Consider the following 15,045-nt stretch of genomic DNA (forward strand, 5'->3'; position numbering starts at 1 on the left):
ATGAAACCAAATTCCAGTAGTTTCTCTATTTCTTCTTTCACTATCAATCTTAAAGCAAACTTATTTCTTCTTTGGGGTTTCCTCAAAGTTCAAATGTTCTCAATGTAAATATGGTATTAACAAAGGCTTCAGAGAATTCCTTCCATATCTTTACGCTTCCAGGCAGAGACTTGTGTGGTGCTTTCTAACATATATATGAATTGTGTTTCTCCTTCATCTGTCAGCCATCTGTTAATGCATAACTGCTTATTTAACCGAACAACTTGTTTTCTCACTAATGGGCAGAGTGAATTTTGTTAGGACTGATCAGTGTATTGAAGCGGTGAGAATGAGCGACTGATACAATGTGTTTACATGATGGTAATCTGGTTGGGGTGAAATCTCCTCCAAAACAGAAACATTTAAATTCTCTCAGAGAAACTCTAAGGCATCTATGGAGCCATTCTTTTCTTAGATTTCTTCTATATTGTTTCAGGCAACTTTAAACTGTGTACTGGGGTAAGTAAACAAGAAATATCATAACAGTTGACAAATTAACTCAACTGACAACAAGCATAACATTAAAAATATCAGGTTTGAAAGACACAAAAGAAGAGTCTTCTTGCACCCAAAGTAACAACAGAAAATTGTTCTCTTACACAGTCCACATACCTGAATGCCACGCTGCTTCCAATCATCACAACTACTAACAACATGCATTGATTCCACCATAGATTCGTCCAAACATCTGAACCGTATAATGCCCATTCTTTTCCAATAATCAAGCATTGGTTTAGCATATTGAGCATTATCGTCATAAATCCACAATCTTTGTTTTGAACGAGTAATAGCAACATATAAATGTTTCACTTCACTGCAGAGAAGATTATGCTTGATACTGTCAAACTTGGGATATTGACATTGGTCACGGCTGTTGAAACCCTTTTGTTCCATGAAATCATATATTACTCGCCACTTCATGCCCAGTGGGGAGCTACTAAAGAAATTATACAGCAGGACATCCTACAAAACAATCAAATGATAATTATCTTATGTATATTGTAGAAATGAAAACATAATGTTTTTTCATGGAAATATACAAGGGCTGACATAGAACCTGAAATTCCAGTCCTTTGCATTCAAGTATTGTCAAGACAAGAGACTGCTTCCCCACTTGCTCAAGGACCTGTATTTTCTGATTATCATCTCGTACTAATATCGCTTGTTCAGCACCAAATTCATACTTTCCACTTCCTATGTTTCCTTCGTGACCAAAAATAGTGGTAATAACACTTTCCTCTTCCTTAGTATCCAGAAATGTTGGAGCTTCTCCATATATTAGACTGGTTTCTGGGCTTAATTTATCTACAGCAAAAGGAAAGAAGTGATACAGAAGCTCCACAACACTCTGTGCTAGTTTGGTTATTCCAGTATGAGTTCGAAAGTTTTGGCGCAGATGGAACAAGTCAGGCATGAATTTTGTTTTGGACTGGTCATTGTCTGCTTCAAGAAATTCTTTAAAGAACAAATTTCTAATATCTTCAAAACGAAAGTAAACACCTCTTGCAATTGTTTGAGCAGTGTCACCAGCAAAAATAAAGCCCTCCCTGACATTAGAGCACACATATTTGAACAAAGAAATTTGAGCCATGGGAAGATCCTGCACTTCATCAACATAAACAAAGTTCATCTTCTCCCCTAAATATCCATTAGATCTGATCTGGTGATGCAAATGATTCACGACATCGGCAATGTCAAAATTACCATTTCTTTGTTTTTCCTTTTCATATTGTAAGAAAATCTCATAGATTGCTTGTCTTTGTTTGGCACATAATGTAGAAATACGACTTTCTGCTATTCCAATATAATCCTCCCGACTCATCTTGAAATTAAGAGAGTTAAGAGACTTTAAACTACCTTTGATGTGTGATACAATTTCAGTGAATACAACTGAAGAGTCAAGACCTCTTCTTAAGTCTACATTGAAGTGTGGCCAATAAACTGAGTCAAAGCATTCATAGTTGACTTCATTTTTTCTCATGATTTGCATGAATGCAAGTGATCTTTTATATGTGGATCTTTTTGCATCAACAACAATTTCCTGGTCATCAAGTGTTTCAGTGGCTTCACCACCATCATCAAAGTCCTTAGAGTTGCTTGCTGACTGCGCTGAACTCGCTTTGTCGCCAATGTTATCGCTTGAACAATCATCTTTCTTTTCCATCGAGTATCCCCATTCTTCAGGACATCTGTTTTGGAAGAACTGGCTACATACACTCCCATCTAACATTGTCAAGAATTTCTGAAATGTGATGACAATAGGGAAATGCTTGTCATCTATATCAATAAAACTATCTGGAATATTTTGAAACTCCTGCAGACTATCACTGCTGTCATGAATTGCCACATATGGAGTAAGATCCTTTCCCTGTATGAAACTGACAACAGAAAGAGAGCTCTTACAGTGAGCATGTCGCAAATTTTCAATGGTCAGTTTAATGAATGGTATATATTGCCAGAATGCTATAGCACTCAGAAAAGCAACATTCACACAACTACTCTGCTGCAAATTATTTTTTCAGATTGTCTACTAACTAATATGTCAAAAACAACTGAATAGCATAACATGATTATTCTTCATACTAATGTCAATGAGATTATAAAGAATAAAGTATCACTTCTCAGAAATTCAGCAGGATCATCAATTTATAAATTAGAAGGCATGGAAATTTTACATAGACAGAGCTTGCAAAATCTACTTAGTGTACAATCTCTGAATCTAAGATGATGTAATCAGTGTAAAAAACATCTGTTTCCACAAAATTGGCTATCCAGCCATGTATTAATTGTTTAGCAGTTTCAGATAGTTATAAGCATAGGTTGGCTGACGGTTGTCTTCCTCTTAGCAACCATTGGATCTTTGAAATAGATTGTGAATCATCGAGAGTATGATCTAGTCAGATCGACTCCTATCCTTGGTTGGCCTTTTCTGGTCTTCTTTTGTATTTATTTCCTGTGTGAATAAAGATATATTTTACTCTTGTATGTGCTATGCAGTGTCATCTCCATTGTTAACTCGAGCATTTATCTTGTCAAATGGAACAGTAAAAATATGGCATTGTTGCCGCGAAAGCAATCTAGACAGATTTGAGCAATTCATGCTATTATATCCCAAAAAAGGAGAGAAGAGGTCACAAGGTACTCAAGATCATGGTATCAAGCAATCTTTAAGGATCATCAAGCAAAGGGAATGATGCAGGGGATTACGGAAAACATTTGATGAAAACACAACCATATGATTCCCAAGTTGAAATGCTTTCCAAGAATAAAACCAAGCTGAAAAGCCAAGATGACTTTCTCTAGCCCAAGGAAGTTGGGAGACAAAGTCACTTCCCTTCACATAATTGTAAACATGTAGTCTTCAGGGCATTGAAAATCTGTCAAAGGAGAAAAACTTGAGCCAAGGATGTACAAAAGAAACTATGAAGCAGAATGATAGCAGAAAGGCTGAAGTCGAGGGTATGGTGAAGAATTCCTACATGGCCAAGCATGCAAGAGAAGCACTGCAACATCTAAATTAAAACTCCCTCACAAGTAGATTCCGGACACATCAAAATAAAATTATAGTACCCATAATGGAGAAAATATGAAGTTCCCCAAGTTTATAGGCAATGCATTGGAGGCTTGTGAGAAAATCTAGAAGGAAATTGGGCAAGATGATAAAGCAATCTGGCTACAATCTATTCTAGTCACCTTGTGAGGTGTAGCAATTGACTAGTATATAAAAATTGACAACATCTTTTGAAATACATGGGAGAGATTAAAGCACTTCAAATAACAGTCTAAATTGCTTCATGATAAATAGTAAACTGGTAGTAGTATGATGCAATGCAAAACAAGTAAGCACAAAATTGCACAAGCTTATAACATGGACTTAAAGAATTGCTTGTAAAATTGGAAACAATCCTGATAATCAGTCTAAAAAAGTGGATGTTTGTTAAAGGTCTACTTTCATCATAAAGGAAAAAAAGGTATGTAGAACCACCTTCGTCCTATTCCAAAGCTTGGAAGCAAGAAATAGATATAGAAAATGACAATATAGTGTCCTCATCCACTAAAAAAAGAGGAAGATGGAATCTCAGACAACAGATTGACAATGAACAGAGAATGATACAAGTACTTCAAAGGGACATTCTCTAAATGATGAAAAAATGAAATGCAAACAAGCAAATCAATAAAGAAATTCATGAAATAAGGCGTGCTCGATGTGAAATCAAGGGGCACACAAAGGTAATTGCTTTAAATGTTTTGTGAGATATGTCAAGTTATCGATCATTCAATAAGGGAGTTCACACACGATTTCAAGAGTAAGAAAGACTAGGAGTACCCAAGTAAACTTTACTCAAGGACTGTAATGTCCCCTTTTTTTTTCCAGTATCAAAGTTTGAGAGTTTAGCCTATTATTGTGATCCTCATAGGCTAATTATTGTGTATAGAGGCCCGAGGGTCTTCTGATGAAGTGGCTTGGCTTGGAAGGGTCTTGTCTTCTCTACAAATCAGTGAGCTACAAGTTGGTCTTCATTTGGCTTAGATCGGACTTCGTTTGGGCATAATTTTGTGTACTTACTATTTGTGGTAAGTTGATGTTGAACGAGATGGACCCTTTTTATTTTTGGAAATTGCATTTGGTCACATGGAGAAATAATAGGTATGACTCCTATTTTAGACAACATATTTAAATGATGAGTATTTTGGGAGTTATTATATTTTTAGTGGCCAAATTATTATTAATTATTAAATGGCTTATTATAAAGTTATAATTTAACTTTATAATTTCATTTAAGTTGAGAAATGAGTTATCATTGGAAAGTGTCATTTATTAATTAGTTAAGCCAAGTCAAGTGAGAGGATCTAATGGAAGCTTCTAATCAATGTTGTGTGGTGAAGCTTCTTGAGTGAAGTTACATTTTGGCAATAAAAGGGAATCTGGAGGTTATAAATACAAGCTCATTTCTTTGAGAAACGCACACTTGAATATATATTTTCTTTTGTTGCCTTTGTGGCTTTCCTGAGTTCTGATTTTCTGTGCCCTTGTTGAAGTATAAGGGTTTGTAGCTCATTGTTCATTCCACTGCTGAGCTATAGTGGTTTGATCTAAGGGTTGGTATTTAATCTATAGCTGTGGTTTTATGGATTGCATATCTGGAATTATTGCAAGTGCTCTACCTTCTGTGCTTACTGTGACTACGGATTGATCTAAGGTTTCTTTCTACTACTTAAGTTTTGTGGGTTTGGGTTAACATTATAAGAATCACTATGCTTGGAAGACTGGTTGAGGCTTGCTGTTTGGTCTGAGTTCTCTTTGAAATTCAGTGGATACTTTCGATCTGCATACAAATATCTAAAGCGTCTACTGTTAGTGTTTATAGCATCTTTCTTGGGAACGAATTATACCAGTGATTAGGGTCCGCAACTTCACCTTAATATTTTGCTATTTGGTGGAAATAATCTGTGCTAGTCATTTGAATTACCTATGATCTAGGCATCTACATTGCTGCTAATTTCTTCACACAAGTGGGACGTGAGTCCAGTCCATGGTACAGATTTGGCTGTGTAGAGTTTGACATGAACCATTACAGCTACTACAAGTTTTTGCATTTAGTTGTGCTTATCAAAATAAATTAGAATATTTAGAAGATGTATTACAATTGAGATTGACATTTGCAAGAGTGATAGTGACAGATAAATTAAGTTTCAACATTGGGATTTATTGAGAATTTAGTTATTTGAATTGCTAATATTCCTCTACTGATTTCATTATTTCAAACTGTTAGAGAAACTTGACATGTATGTTTCAAATGCAAAAGCAATAAACTCAAAATACAAGAAAAGTTATCTTAGTGATATTAGAGGTTGTTTGCCAAATGTTTAATAAAATGTCAAACATGTGTAACTAAGGAATTGTAGTTTAAGTTATAACTAGATCAAGGTTATTACAGTGGTATCAGAGCAGTTTCTTGCCAGCCTACAGGAATTGGGCTCAATTTTTATTTTATTTGGTGCTGACTTTGAAGATTTTCAGATCTGATTTCTAGAGTGACCAACACTTTATTTGCTTCAGCTATGGACAGAAATAGGACTGGCAATTCTAGAAGTCAGCGGAGTAATGAGAAAGTTAGCATAAAAATCAATGCTTTGCAGGAGAGTATGGAGAAACTTAAGCCTCACCAATAGAGGCTAGCAAAAAGCTTGTCAGATCCAGCAACAGTTGAGAGGGCAGCGAGATATATGGTTTCCACCTTTAGAAGGCCGACATCAAGGTTGCAGGAACGAAGCTTGAGTTTTCCCTGACTAGTGTCCATATTGTTGATGTTCCTTCATATAGTATGACCCCTGCTAGTCCTATTCGCAGTATTGATGATGGACTAGCTTCACAGGGACATGTGGATGTGCCCGTGATGGATAGCACCACTGAGCTTCAACAGGTTGAGGCTCCCAAAGTAGTCGATATGGTTAGTTCAGAGGCAATTGATGATGTAGTTGTCACTAACTTGTCAGGCTCACCGGAGGATGGAATTGTTATCGGTAACTTATATGTCAGCTACTGTAGTGTTGCTCCAATACAGGAGGCAGTTGATTCCTTAGGTGGGACCAAGGCATGTATGGAGTCACCTAACTATGATGTTGGTGATGTAGGTGTCACAACAAAGTCAGGAGATGTGGATGCAGATGATATGGACAAATCTGATGATATCCCTTATCAGATATTGGGTGATGACTCCGAGGAGGTTTTTGATGAGTCCTAGAATCAATGTTTACATGAGCTTACATTTGAGGTGGAAGTTGAGTCATGCGAGGAGATTGATATTGCGATGGCTTCTAGTTCTTCGGATGAGGAGTTATGTGAGGATGATGGCACACGTATGAGTGACTTGTGGTGGGCAATTTTGATTTAGTTTCCTATCACAGTGCAGTTAGTGAGACAAAGAAATTGCATAGGAGTCGGGAGTTAAAGAGACATCATGTGACCGGTCAGCTAAAGGTGAGTGATAGTGACATTTCTTCAACTCTTGGGCATTATGATGTTGTCCGTCAGATGCTAGCTACATCTGGTTGGGGTGCTCCTATAATCCAAGTGTTTTTGTTTGAATTTAATTCACTTGAAAGAGCTAAATAAAATGCATAATTTTCTTTTTCCTCCTTCTCTACTTTCTCTTCTTTGATTTCTGCTAGGGCTGCTTGAGTTCTCTTTCGTTCAGGGCAGAAGTTGTGCAAGTGACCAATTTTGTCACATTTCAAACATTTTACTTTAGACCAATCTCATTTCTTATATGGCTGCTCAAATTCTTTCTTATTAAGTTTGAATTTTCTTTTCTTGTTTTAATTTGTATGAAGAGCTTGATTGTCTCCCTCTTGATTTATACTTAGTCCTCTTGAGACTAATCTTGATACTTCTTGTGTGCATTCATTTTTTAGTAACCAAAATTTAGAAAGCTTGGGTCGGGAGCTTAGACCTCTAATAAATGTTACCCAAGATAGAGGAACTCCTCTTAATGCTATCATGCTAAGTTCTTTGTCATCAACTCAATTTTCCATTCCTGCAAGTTGATCTTTTAATTCAAAAATTCTTAGAAAATAGGACGTAATTGACTCCACATTATTCATCTTTATGTATAGTAGATCTTGCTTCAGGGTAAGCAGTCTACTAGTATTGTTGATTTCAAACGTGTCTTCAATAGTACAAAACATCTCAAATGCAGTCTTGATACTGGATATAGAAGGAAGAATATGATCCTTTATTAAGTCTATTATAATTTTCATGGCCTTGTTGTTGTGTCTTTTCCATGTTGTTTTATCTAGATCATTTTCAGGAATGGATTTGTTTGATTCTATGTACTCTTCTAATTCCATTTCTGTTAATATGATCATGACTTGAATTTTCCATGATGAAAAGTTTGATGCTCCCTCAAGTCTATCCTCTAACCTTACGTGATTAACCATTTTGATTTGGAGGATATAATTTAAATTTTATAAGTCTAAGATTTTAGATTTAATTTTGTATAATAGAGTTTCTTATCAGAATGGCTCTGATACCATGTTAATTTTAAGGATCTCTGATAGAGTGAAAATTATTATATCAGAATAGAACAATTGCAACTATTCTTACTTGATATTTTAAACTGTAGAAATAATGATGCAAACCTGTGCCTTTGTATATCAGATAATGTAATCTTCAAATTCAATCGCCATCTAGTAATCTTCATAATTGTTTACCAATTAAATATCAATGATTTAATTGTTATAATCTGCAAAGAGGAGAAGTAGATCACTGGGACTTGTATGCCTTAGATTGATATTAATCCCAGTGATCTCTTGGCACATTTTACATAAATACAAAGAGTCACTTCTCCGTAGAGACATGACTCTACATGACCAAAGGTCACATAGGGTCATACATCTACGTGGCCATGACTAACGCTAACTAAACATAACTGACCATCATATAATATATTTCATTGCAATCGGCAGTATGTATAACAAGTTACTTTGTAATTGGTGGCAAATAGAAAGCCCTGATAATCTTCAAGATAAGATAGATAAGATAATAATATTAATGTCCACGTAAAACCAACAAGGTTGATGGGACTGAACATACAAACAGAAGAGTCAGCCAAAGCAGAAGCACCAAACGGTGACTGAGGAGAAACAAAAGCAAGAAACAAAACAAGAAAGAAGACAAGGTAAGGACTAAGGATCCTTCCTTGTCACAAAGAAGTCAGTAATAGAGGGGTAAACCTGTGAACGATCCATAGTCTTAGAATGTCGTGTAGAACCGCTATAGGATTGTCATTGCCTAGAGAGACTGGTGCAGTGTCTAACCAATCTGGAATGAGAAGTACTGGAAGGCCTTTTCAAATCCCATAGAGGAGACAAGGGAGAGAAAAAGGCAGTAATGAGCTGGTCTAAAGTACGCCCCTAAGGTATAAAAGACTGCAGGGTAATCTCTCAAAGATGGGTGGCCTCCTGAAGATAAAGTGCAAGACACCGCTAATCAATATAGCTGAAGAACATCAAAAGAGAAGAACAATCTCTGAAAAGGCAATAAAATATCCCTCTGATCTCATAGTAAAGAGGACATCGAAAAATGAAGTGGATCTTAGTCTCAACCTCTGCCAAAGTACACAACTGACATACCCAATTAGCTCGACCCATATGGTGATCGGTCCGAACCCTAAGGCGGTGAGAACCAACTCTGAAAGAGCCTAAAGAAAAAAGTAAGGCATGATTCCAACGCCAATAGAGATAACCAGAGCGGACAATAATACCATCCTGAATCTCAAGAAAATGCTCAGCATAGAAGGCTATCCTAGGTCGCAGACCTCCCGAGGGATTACTCCAAGTAGTGGTAATGTACTGTCTATAAATATCCTGTCTAACATGCTCGTTCAACTCCTGAAGTGAGGGGAGAAGATGAGCATGAGCATCAAGTGAAAATTGGTAAGGAGGAAGACGATCTATCTCAATACCAATCTAACCCAACAAAGAGGTGGCCCAGATGTACCAACAACGAGACCTAGAAGAGGTGTCAAATCTCATAATCTCAATCGAAGAATAGTATGCTAGATGAAAGTATTTGTGCTGGTCAACACCCGATTCCATAAAACCATGAAGCCGATGAAGAAACCAAATCAAGTAAAAAAAGGCGAAAATTTTGAGAGGATGAGCTCCAAACTCAGCTAAGACAATGCTATGAAGGGTGAGTGTGACATCTTATAATACGCCGCAACATCAACATCTGAACCCTCTCTATAGAAGCCCAATAAAAAGCAATAAGAGAAGGCCCCCAAACCACCGAGCCATAGAGAACTATCGGATGAACCAAGGAGTCTAAAAGGGACAACTTGGACAAAATATCTTAGAAATGATGCCTGAAGCACTACCTTTCCAGCAAAGCCAGGGAACCCATTCCCTTACTAACTTTGGACTGAATAGCTGGTCTCAAGCTAAAGCGTGGCCTTGAGAACTTCACACCGAGATACATATAAGAGGAACTAATCTCAACCTCCTGACCCTGAAAGAAGAAATGAAGATGAGAGGTCTTTAAACCTTTAAAGACCATAGCCTGAGCCTTAGACAAATTGACCACAAGCTGCCGCTAATCACAAAAAGAAGTCAGACCATTAAGGAGTCTCTGCAAGTTGTCAGAAGAAAAGGCCAAAAGAACCACATCATCAGCAAAAAGGAGAATGGAGATCAAAACCTGATGCAAATGGCACCCATCTCCCGGTTGAGAGGAGTTCACATAGAAATCCTCCAACTCATCAATGTACAAACCAAACAGTGTAGTAGAAAGAGGACAGCCCTACTTCACCCCAATGGTGCTCTAAATCGGAACAAAAAATCCCTTCGATGTCCTGAGCCTACTGGCTACCTTCTCATAAAGGCTCATAATAGCAGTCTGCAACATATCTGAGATCCCAATCTCATGAAGTCTCTGAAATAAGGCCAGCCTAGTAACAAAATCGAAAGCCTTACGGAAGTCCACAAAACAACAATAGACCTTCTGAGAGCGGTGCCTAGCCTCCTCAATGATAGCCCGCAACGTAAATACATGATCCATAGTGTGATAGTTTGCCCAAAAACCAGCTTGGCCTTTAGCTCTACAACCTCTTCTATCAAGCTCACTATATAACATGGTGTTCAAAGTAGTGGCATAAAGTTTGGCAAAAGTATGTCCGATCATAATAGTTCTATTGTTACCCGGATCGGAAGCAGGCCTAGACTTGTGAATAGAGTAAACCACATGCCTAGACCAGGACTCAGGAAACCCAGTGCAAACCACTCTATTAAAAAGTGTAGGAAAGTAAGATCAAAAAACCAAAGCACCAAGTTTGAAAAGTTCTACCTAAAAACCCTCTTCATCTGTTACATCTCGAAGATCTGATGGCCTCAATAATACTGGAGTAGGTGAACAAATGGCAGTATGGAGGTGGAGTGGAGTGAAGAGGTGGCTGCTCAAGAATTTCATAAAGCATAATGATATGGGAGGTCAGAGAGTGATAGTCGAGAGTTGATGGGGGGGAGCACCGAGGGAAAAGGGTACGCCAAAAGATCTGGGAATTCTAAATAAGCGTTGAGCAAAGGGTTCTGCGTTGAAAAGAGGCAAAAGAACGTCCTTGTGGCATAGAAAACAGAGGTACGAATGGCACAAATGGGTGAACGCAAGAGATTGAGTCTCAAAGGCGACATGAACAAAGCAATGGAAAGCTTTGCAATCAATATCAAACCATTTATTCATAGGACAAGTATTCCGATGCTTCACTCTGAAAGAGGGAAAGGAACGGTCGGGAATAGAAAGGAGATCAAAATCCCAAATGGCAGAGGCAAGTGAATCAAACATGTCAAAGGCAGCAAGCGACTCACTAAAACTAGCAGGTGTCAGAAGTCTCCTAAGGTGGTAGGCAAAAAGCTCATCATCAAGACATAAGCCCGATACACATTAAGTTTATTTTGTGAATATTTGAAGACATATATATATATATATATATATATATATATATATATATATATATATATATATATATATATATATATATATATATATATATATATATATATATATATATATATATATTTTCCACTAGTAAATGAACAAAATTCATCAAATCATAATTTCAGGTATACAATATTACTTCAACTGATGCTATACATCAATAGCAGCATTCTAAACTGATACAATACCTGATTTTGACACTTCACACAAGTATTTCGGAGGAAATTCAAAACCTAAAAATATTAACAGGAATTAATTACAATTAATATCTTCAAAACACCTGACACAACCCTTGACCTATGCAAAAGACTTCAAAATGTAAAAGATGCAGAATGAGAAATGAATTTTAAGGTTTCAATTAAGAAACACAAGAATATAACATCAATCACTACTAAAGCATACAAATCAAGAAATAGATCCAAAATAAGTTGTATAAATTGTCAGTCTCTGAAAATGCATGCTACCAATCTGATACAGTAGGATGATAAGCACAATGTCTGAAATGACAAAGATTCTCCTCCCAAAAACTGAACCTCTACTCTATCAAAAGGAGAAGTATATAATAACAATGAAACTCAACCACTTTCCCCCCAAAATAGAGAGTGGGTCATATATTAGAGAAATATGCTCAAAAAAGAGAGTCCCCAATCTGAAAATTGATGCCAACTATGCCTCAACTATATGTCTATGATAAGCACTCAATAATAACTCAAGAATCTCCAAAAATTTCTCCAAAGATGATTGAAAAGTCATTAGTTAAGACTCCTAATTTAAAACAAATACTGTGACATGTGGTAACTTCAAATGCCAATGGTGCCAAATCATATAAGAAGGACTCAACATACAATCTTGAACTGAACTTCAAATCCACAAACTTAGGCAGTCAAATGGCACCTCTCCCTTTAACACTTAGTCCACACATGCTTTGTTACCTTGATTTGACAATAAACTCAACCTTATTCACAGGTATTGCTTTGTTGTATTTGAGGATTTATTATCATTTAATTGATTTATAATGCATCAATTAAATAATAATAATTACAAATTTACAGAATACAACCAAAATAATAACAAATTAATTAAAATGATAGTAAAGACTTCAAAAAAGTCTTACATTATCCTTTTAATATACAAAGATCCTTATGTGAGATGTGCAGACTCGAAACCATCATCAAAATGGGTTTAATACATAAAAGAAACAAAGACCTAAACCTATTGTTTTATTTCATTTTATCGATCACATGAGAGAAAGGAAAGAGGATAGGGTTTGAAAACCCTAGTGGCCAATGACAAGATTTTTGGAGATTTTCTTGGTCTTCCAATGTGTCGTGAGTGCTTAGAGGTTTCTATGCTTGGACTAGAGACCTGTAAGGATTCAACGCCATGATTGGGTGTATATCTCTTGATAATGTGTTTGAATCTTTGGGCGTTTCAACCTCTTTTTAGAGTTGGAAATATGTTGGGACGACATCATGGCTAGTTTTTCTATATTTCCATGGCACGTTTTCTACTCCTTGCTGTTGCCGTGACTGGGTATTTTGCTGAGCATTTGACTGAAGCTTGGCATGGAGATCTTCTGATGCCATGATTGGCTTTGCTTGTAGCTATCGTGTCTTTTCTTTTTCCTCCTGTTGGAGCCACTGTTTACCGTACAGGGTAAATGGGTACTTATCGCATTCAATAGATTAAGATGTAACACAAAATAGAGACTTTATTCATATACACAATGTGCACTCCAAGTACAATGATTACAATGATAATGATTAAGATGATCCAATAGTCCCTTCTAATGATGTACATATACTTTCCTGAAGGGGTGACTTAACCATCACGTGCCCTTTTCGATACAATTCTACCCGTCGGCTACAATATAGAATTTATCGACAACATCATCCCCCCCAAAAAGTAAAGTCATCTCCGGATGACAAAATAGAGACAACCCCTACAACAAACTCAAAAAAAATTGACTCAACAACTTAATCCCTTAATTACATTAAAGTTCACAACTAGGAAGAAGGACGCGTCCCTGGTGTAGTAGACGACCATGCTCTAAGCTCGTCCGGCTCTATTCGTAGCTCCATGTCCATGTGGATGCATCCAATTATGCAATAGATGCCACCTTGGCACAAATAGGGAAGGAAGGGCTCGATCATCCTATATATTTTGCAAATAGGCTTCTATCTAAAGCAGAGCATAACTATAGTACCACGGAGAGGGAAGCATTAGGTATGGTGTATGCAGTGCAGAAATTTAGACATTACTTATTAGCTAAACCCTTTACATTTTTTATTAGCAAAACCCTTTATATTTTTTGTTGAGCACCAAGCACTAGTGTACTTAGTGAACAAGTTGGTGATCCAAGGTAGAGTAAGTAGATGACTAATTCTGCTACAAGAGTTTAGATTCAAAATCATAGTTCGGCTAGGAAAAAATCATGTAATTGCTGATCAATTATAAAGAATCAAGTCAAAAGAAGCCTCTGGCAGTGGGGTGTGCGAGGATTTTCCAGAGGCACACCTATTTCAAATTGCTGTGTTACATCAATGGTAGGAAAAATTTCGACAATACTTATAAACAGCAGCTTTCCCAAGAGAAATGCCTACAACAGAGAGGAGAAAATTTGCCTTAAAAAGCGGCACATTCTAGCTAATTGATGGGTTATTGTACAAAATGGGGCCAGATGAAATACTGAGGAGATGTGTGATGGAGGAAGAAATTCCAAGAGTTTTGAAAGAATCCCATGAAGGAATGGCGGGAGGTTACATTAGACCAAATACTATGCCAAGGAAGGTACTCTTGGCAGGACTTTGGTGGCCAACATTGTATGCAAATGCGAGGGAATGGGTATTGAGCTGCGACACTTGTCAAAGAGCAAGCAAACCGCTCAAAAGAGACTTCATGCCACTATTTCTATCCCAACCACAAGAATTATTTGAATGGTGGGGACTAGACTTCGTGGGGCCCTTAGTAGTAAGCAAAAGTCATCAGTGTAAGTACATAGTGGTGGCAATAGAGTACCTAACAAAATGGGTAGAAGTGCAGGCCCTTCTGGACAACAATACTCTCGGCATGGCCAGATTTTTGTATGAGAAAATAGTCACGAGATTCGAGATTCCACTTCAGTTGACAAGTGACAAAGGAGTACATTTTGTGAATCACACCATCAGGATGATGACGAGTGAGTATAAATTCTTTCATTCTTTCTCAAGTCCTTCCTATCCAAGGGAAAATGGCCAAGTAGAGACCACGAACAAAGTAATAGTGGTAATCCTATATAAAACTTGTGGAGTAGAAGGGTAAGACTGAGAAGAACAAATTCCGGCGGTGGTCTAGTTATACATAACTACTTATAAGGTCACTTCTAGACATACTCCCTTTCATCTTACGTATGGACAGGAGGCAGTGATGTCAATGGAACATATAGTACCAAGTTTGAGGGTAGCAATTCAAAATAGATTAGGCAACGAGGAAAGTCTTCAAGAGAGACTATATACTTTACTCAGACTAGACGA

At 37.1% G+C, this 15,045-nt stretch overlaps 1 protein-coding gene across 3 annotated transcripts in view; it reads right to left on the reverse strand.

Annotated features, from left to right (window-relative positions):
* The window catches only part of LOC149545874 (uncharacterized), a 205,368-nt gene that overhangs the window by 86,573 nt on the left and 103,750 nt on the right, over positions 1-15,045 (reverse strand). For all 3 annotated transcript variants that reach the window (XM_089790862.1, XM_089790861.1, XM_089790863.1), the window contains 2 exons: positions 1,097-2,417; positions 652-1,002 (listed from right to left, as the gene is read on the reverse strand). In XM_089790862.1, coding sequence (XP_089646988.1) covers positions 652-1,002; positions 1,097-2,417 — 1,672 coding nt within the window. The remainder of the gene's footprint in view (positions 1-651; positions 1,003-1,096; positions 2,418-15,045) is intronic.

The sequence above is a fragment of the Cupressus sempervirens genome, chromosome 7, assembly GCF_028749045.1.
Source record: "Cupressus sempervirens isolate cs-2001-9-10 chromosome 7, ASM2874904v1, whole genome shotgun sequence".
In the NCBI taxonomy this organism is placed as follows: Eukaryota; Viridiplantae; Streptophyta; class Pinopsida; order Cupressales; family Cupressaceae; genus Cupressus; species Cupressus sempervirens.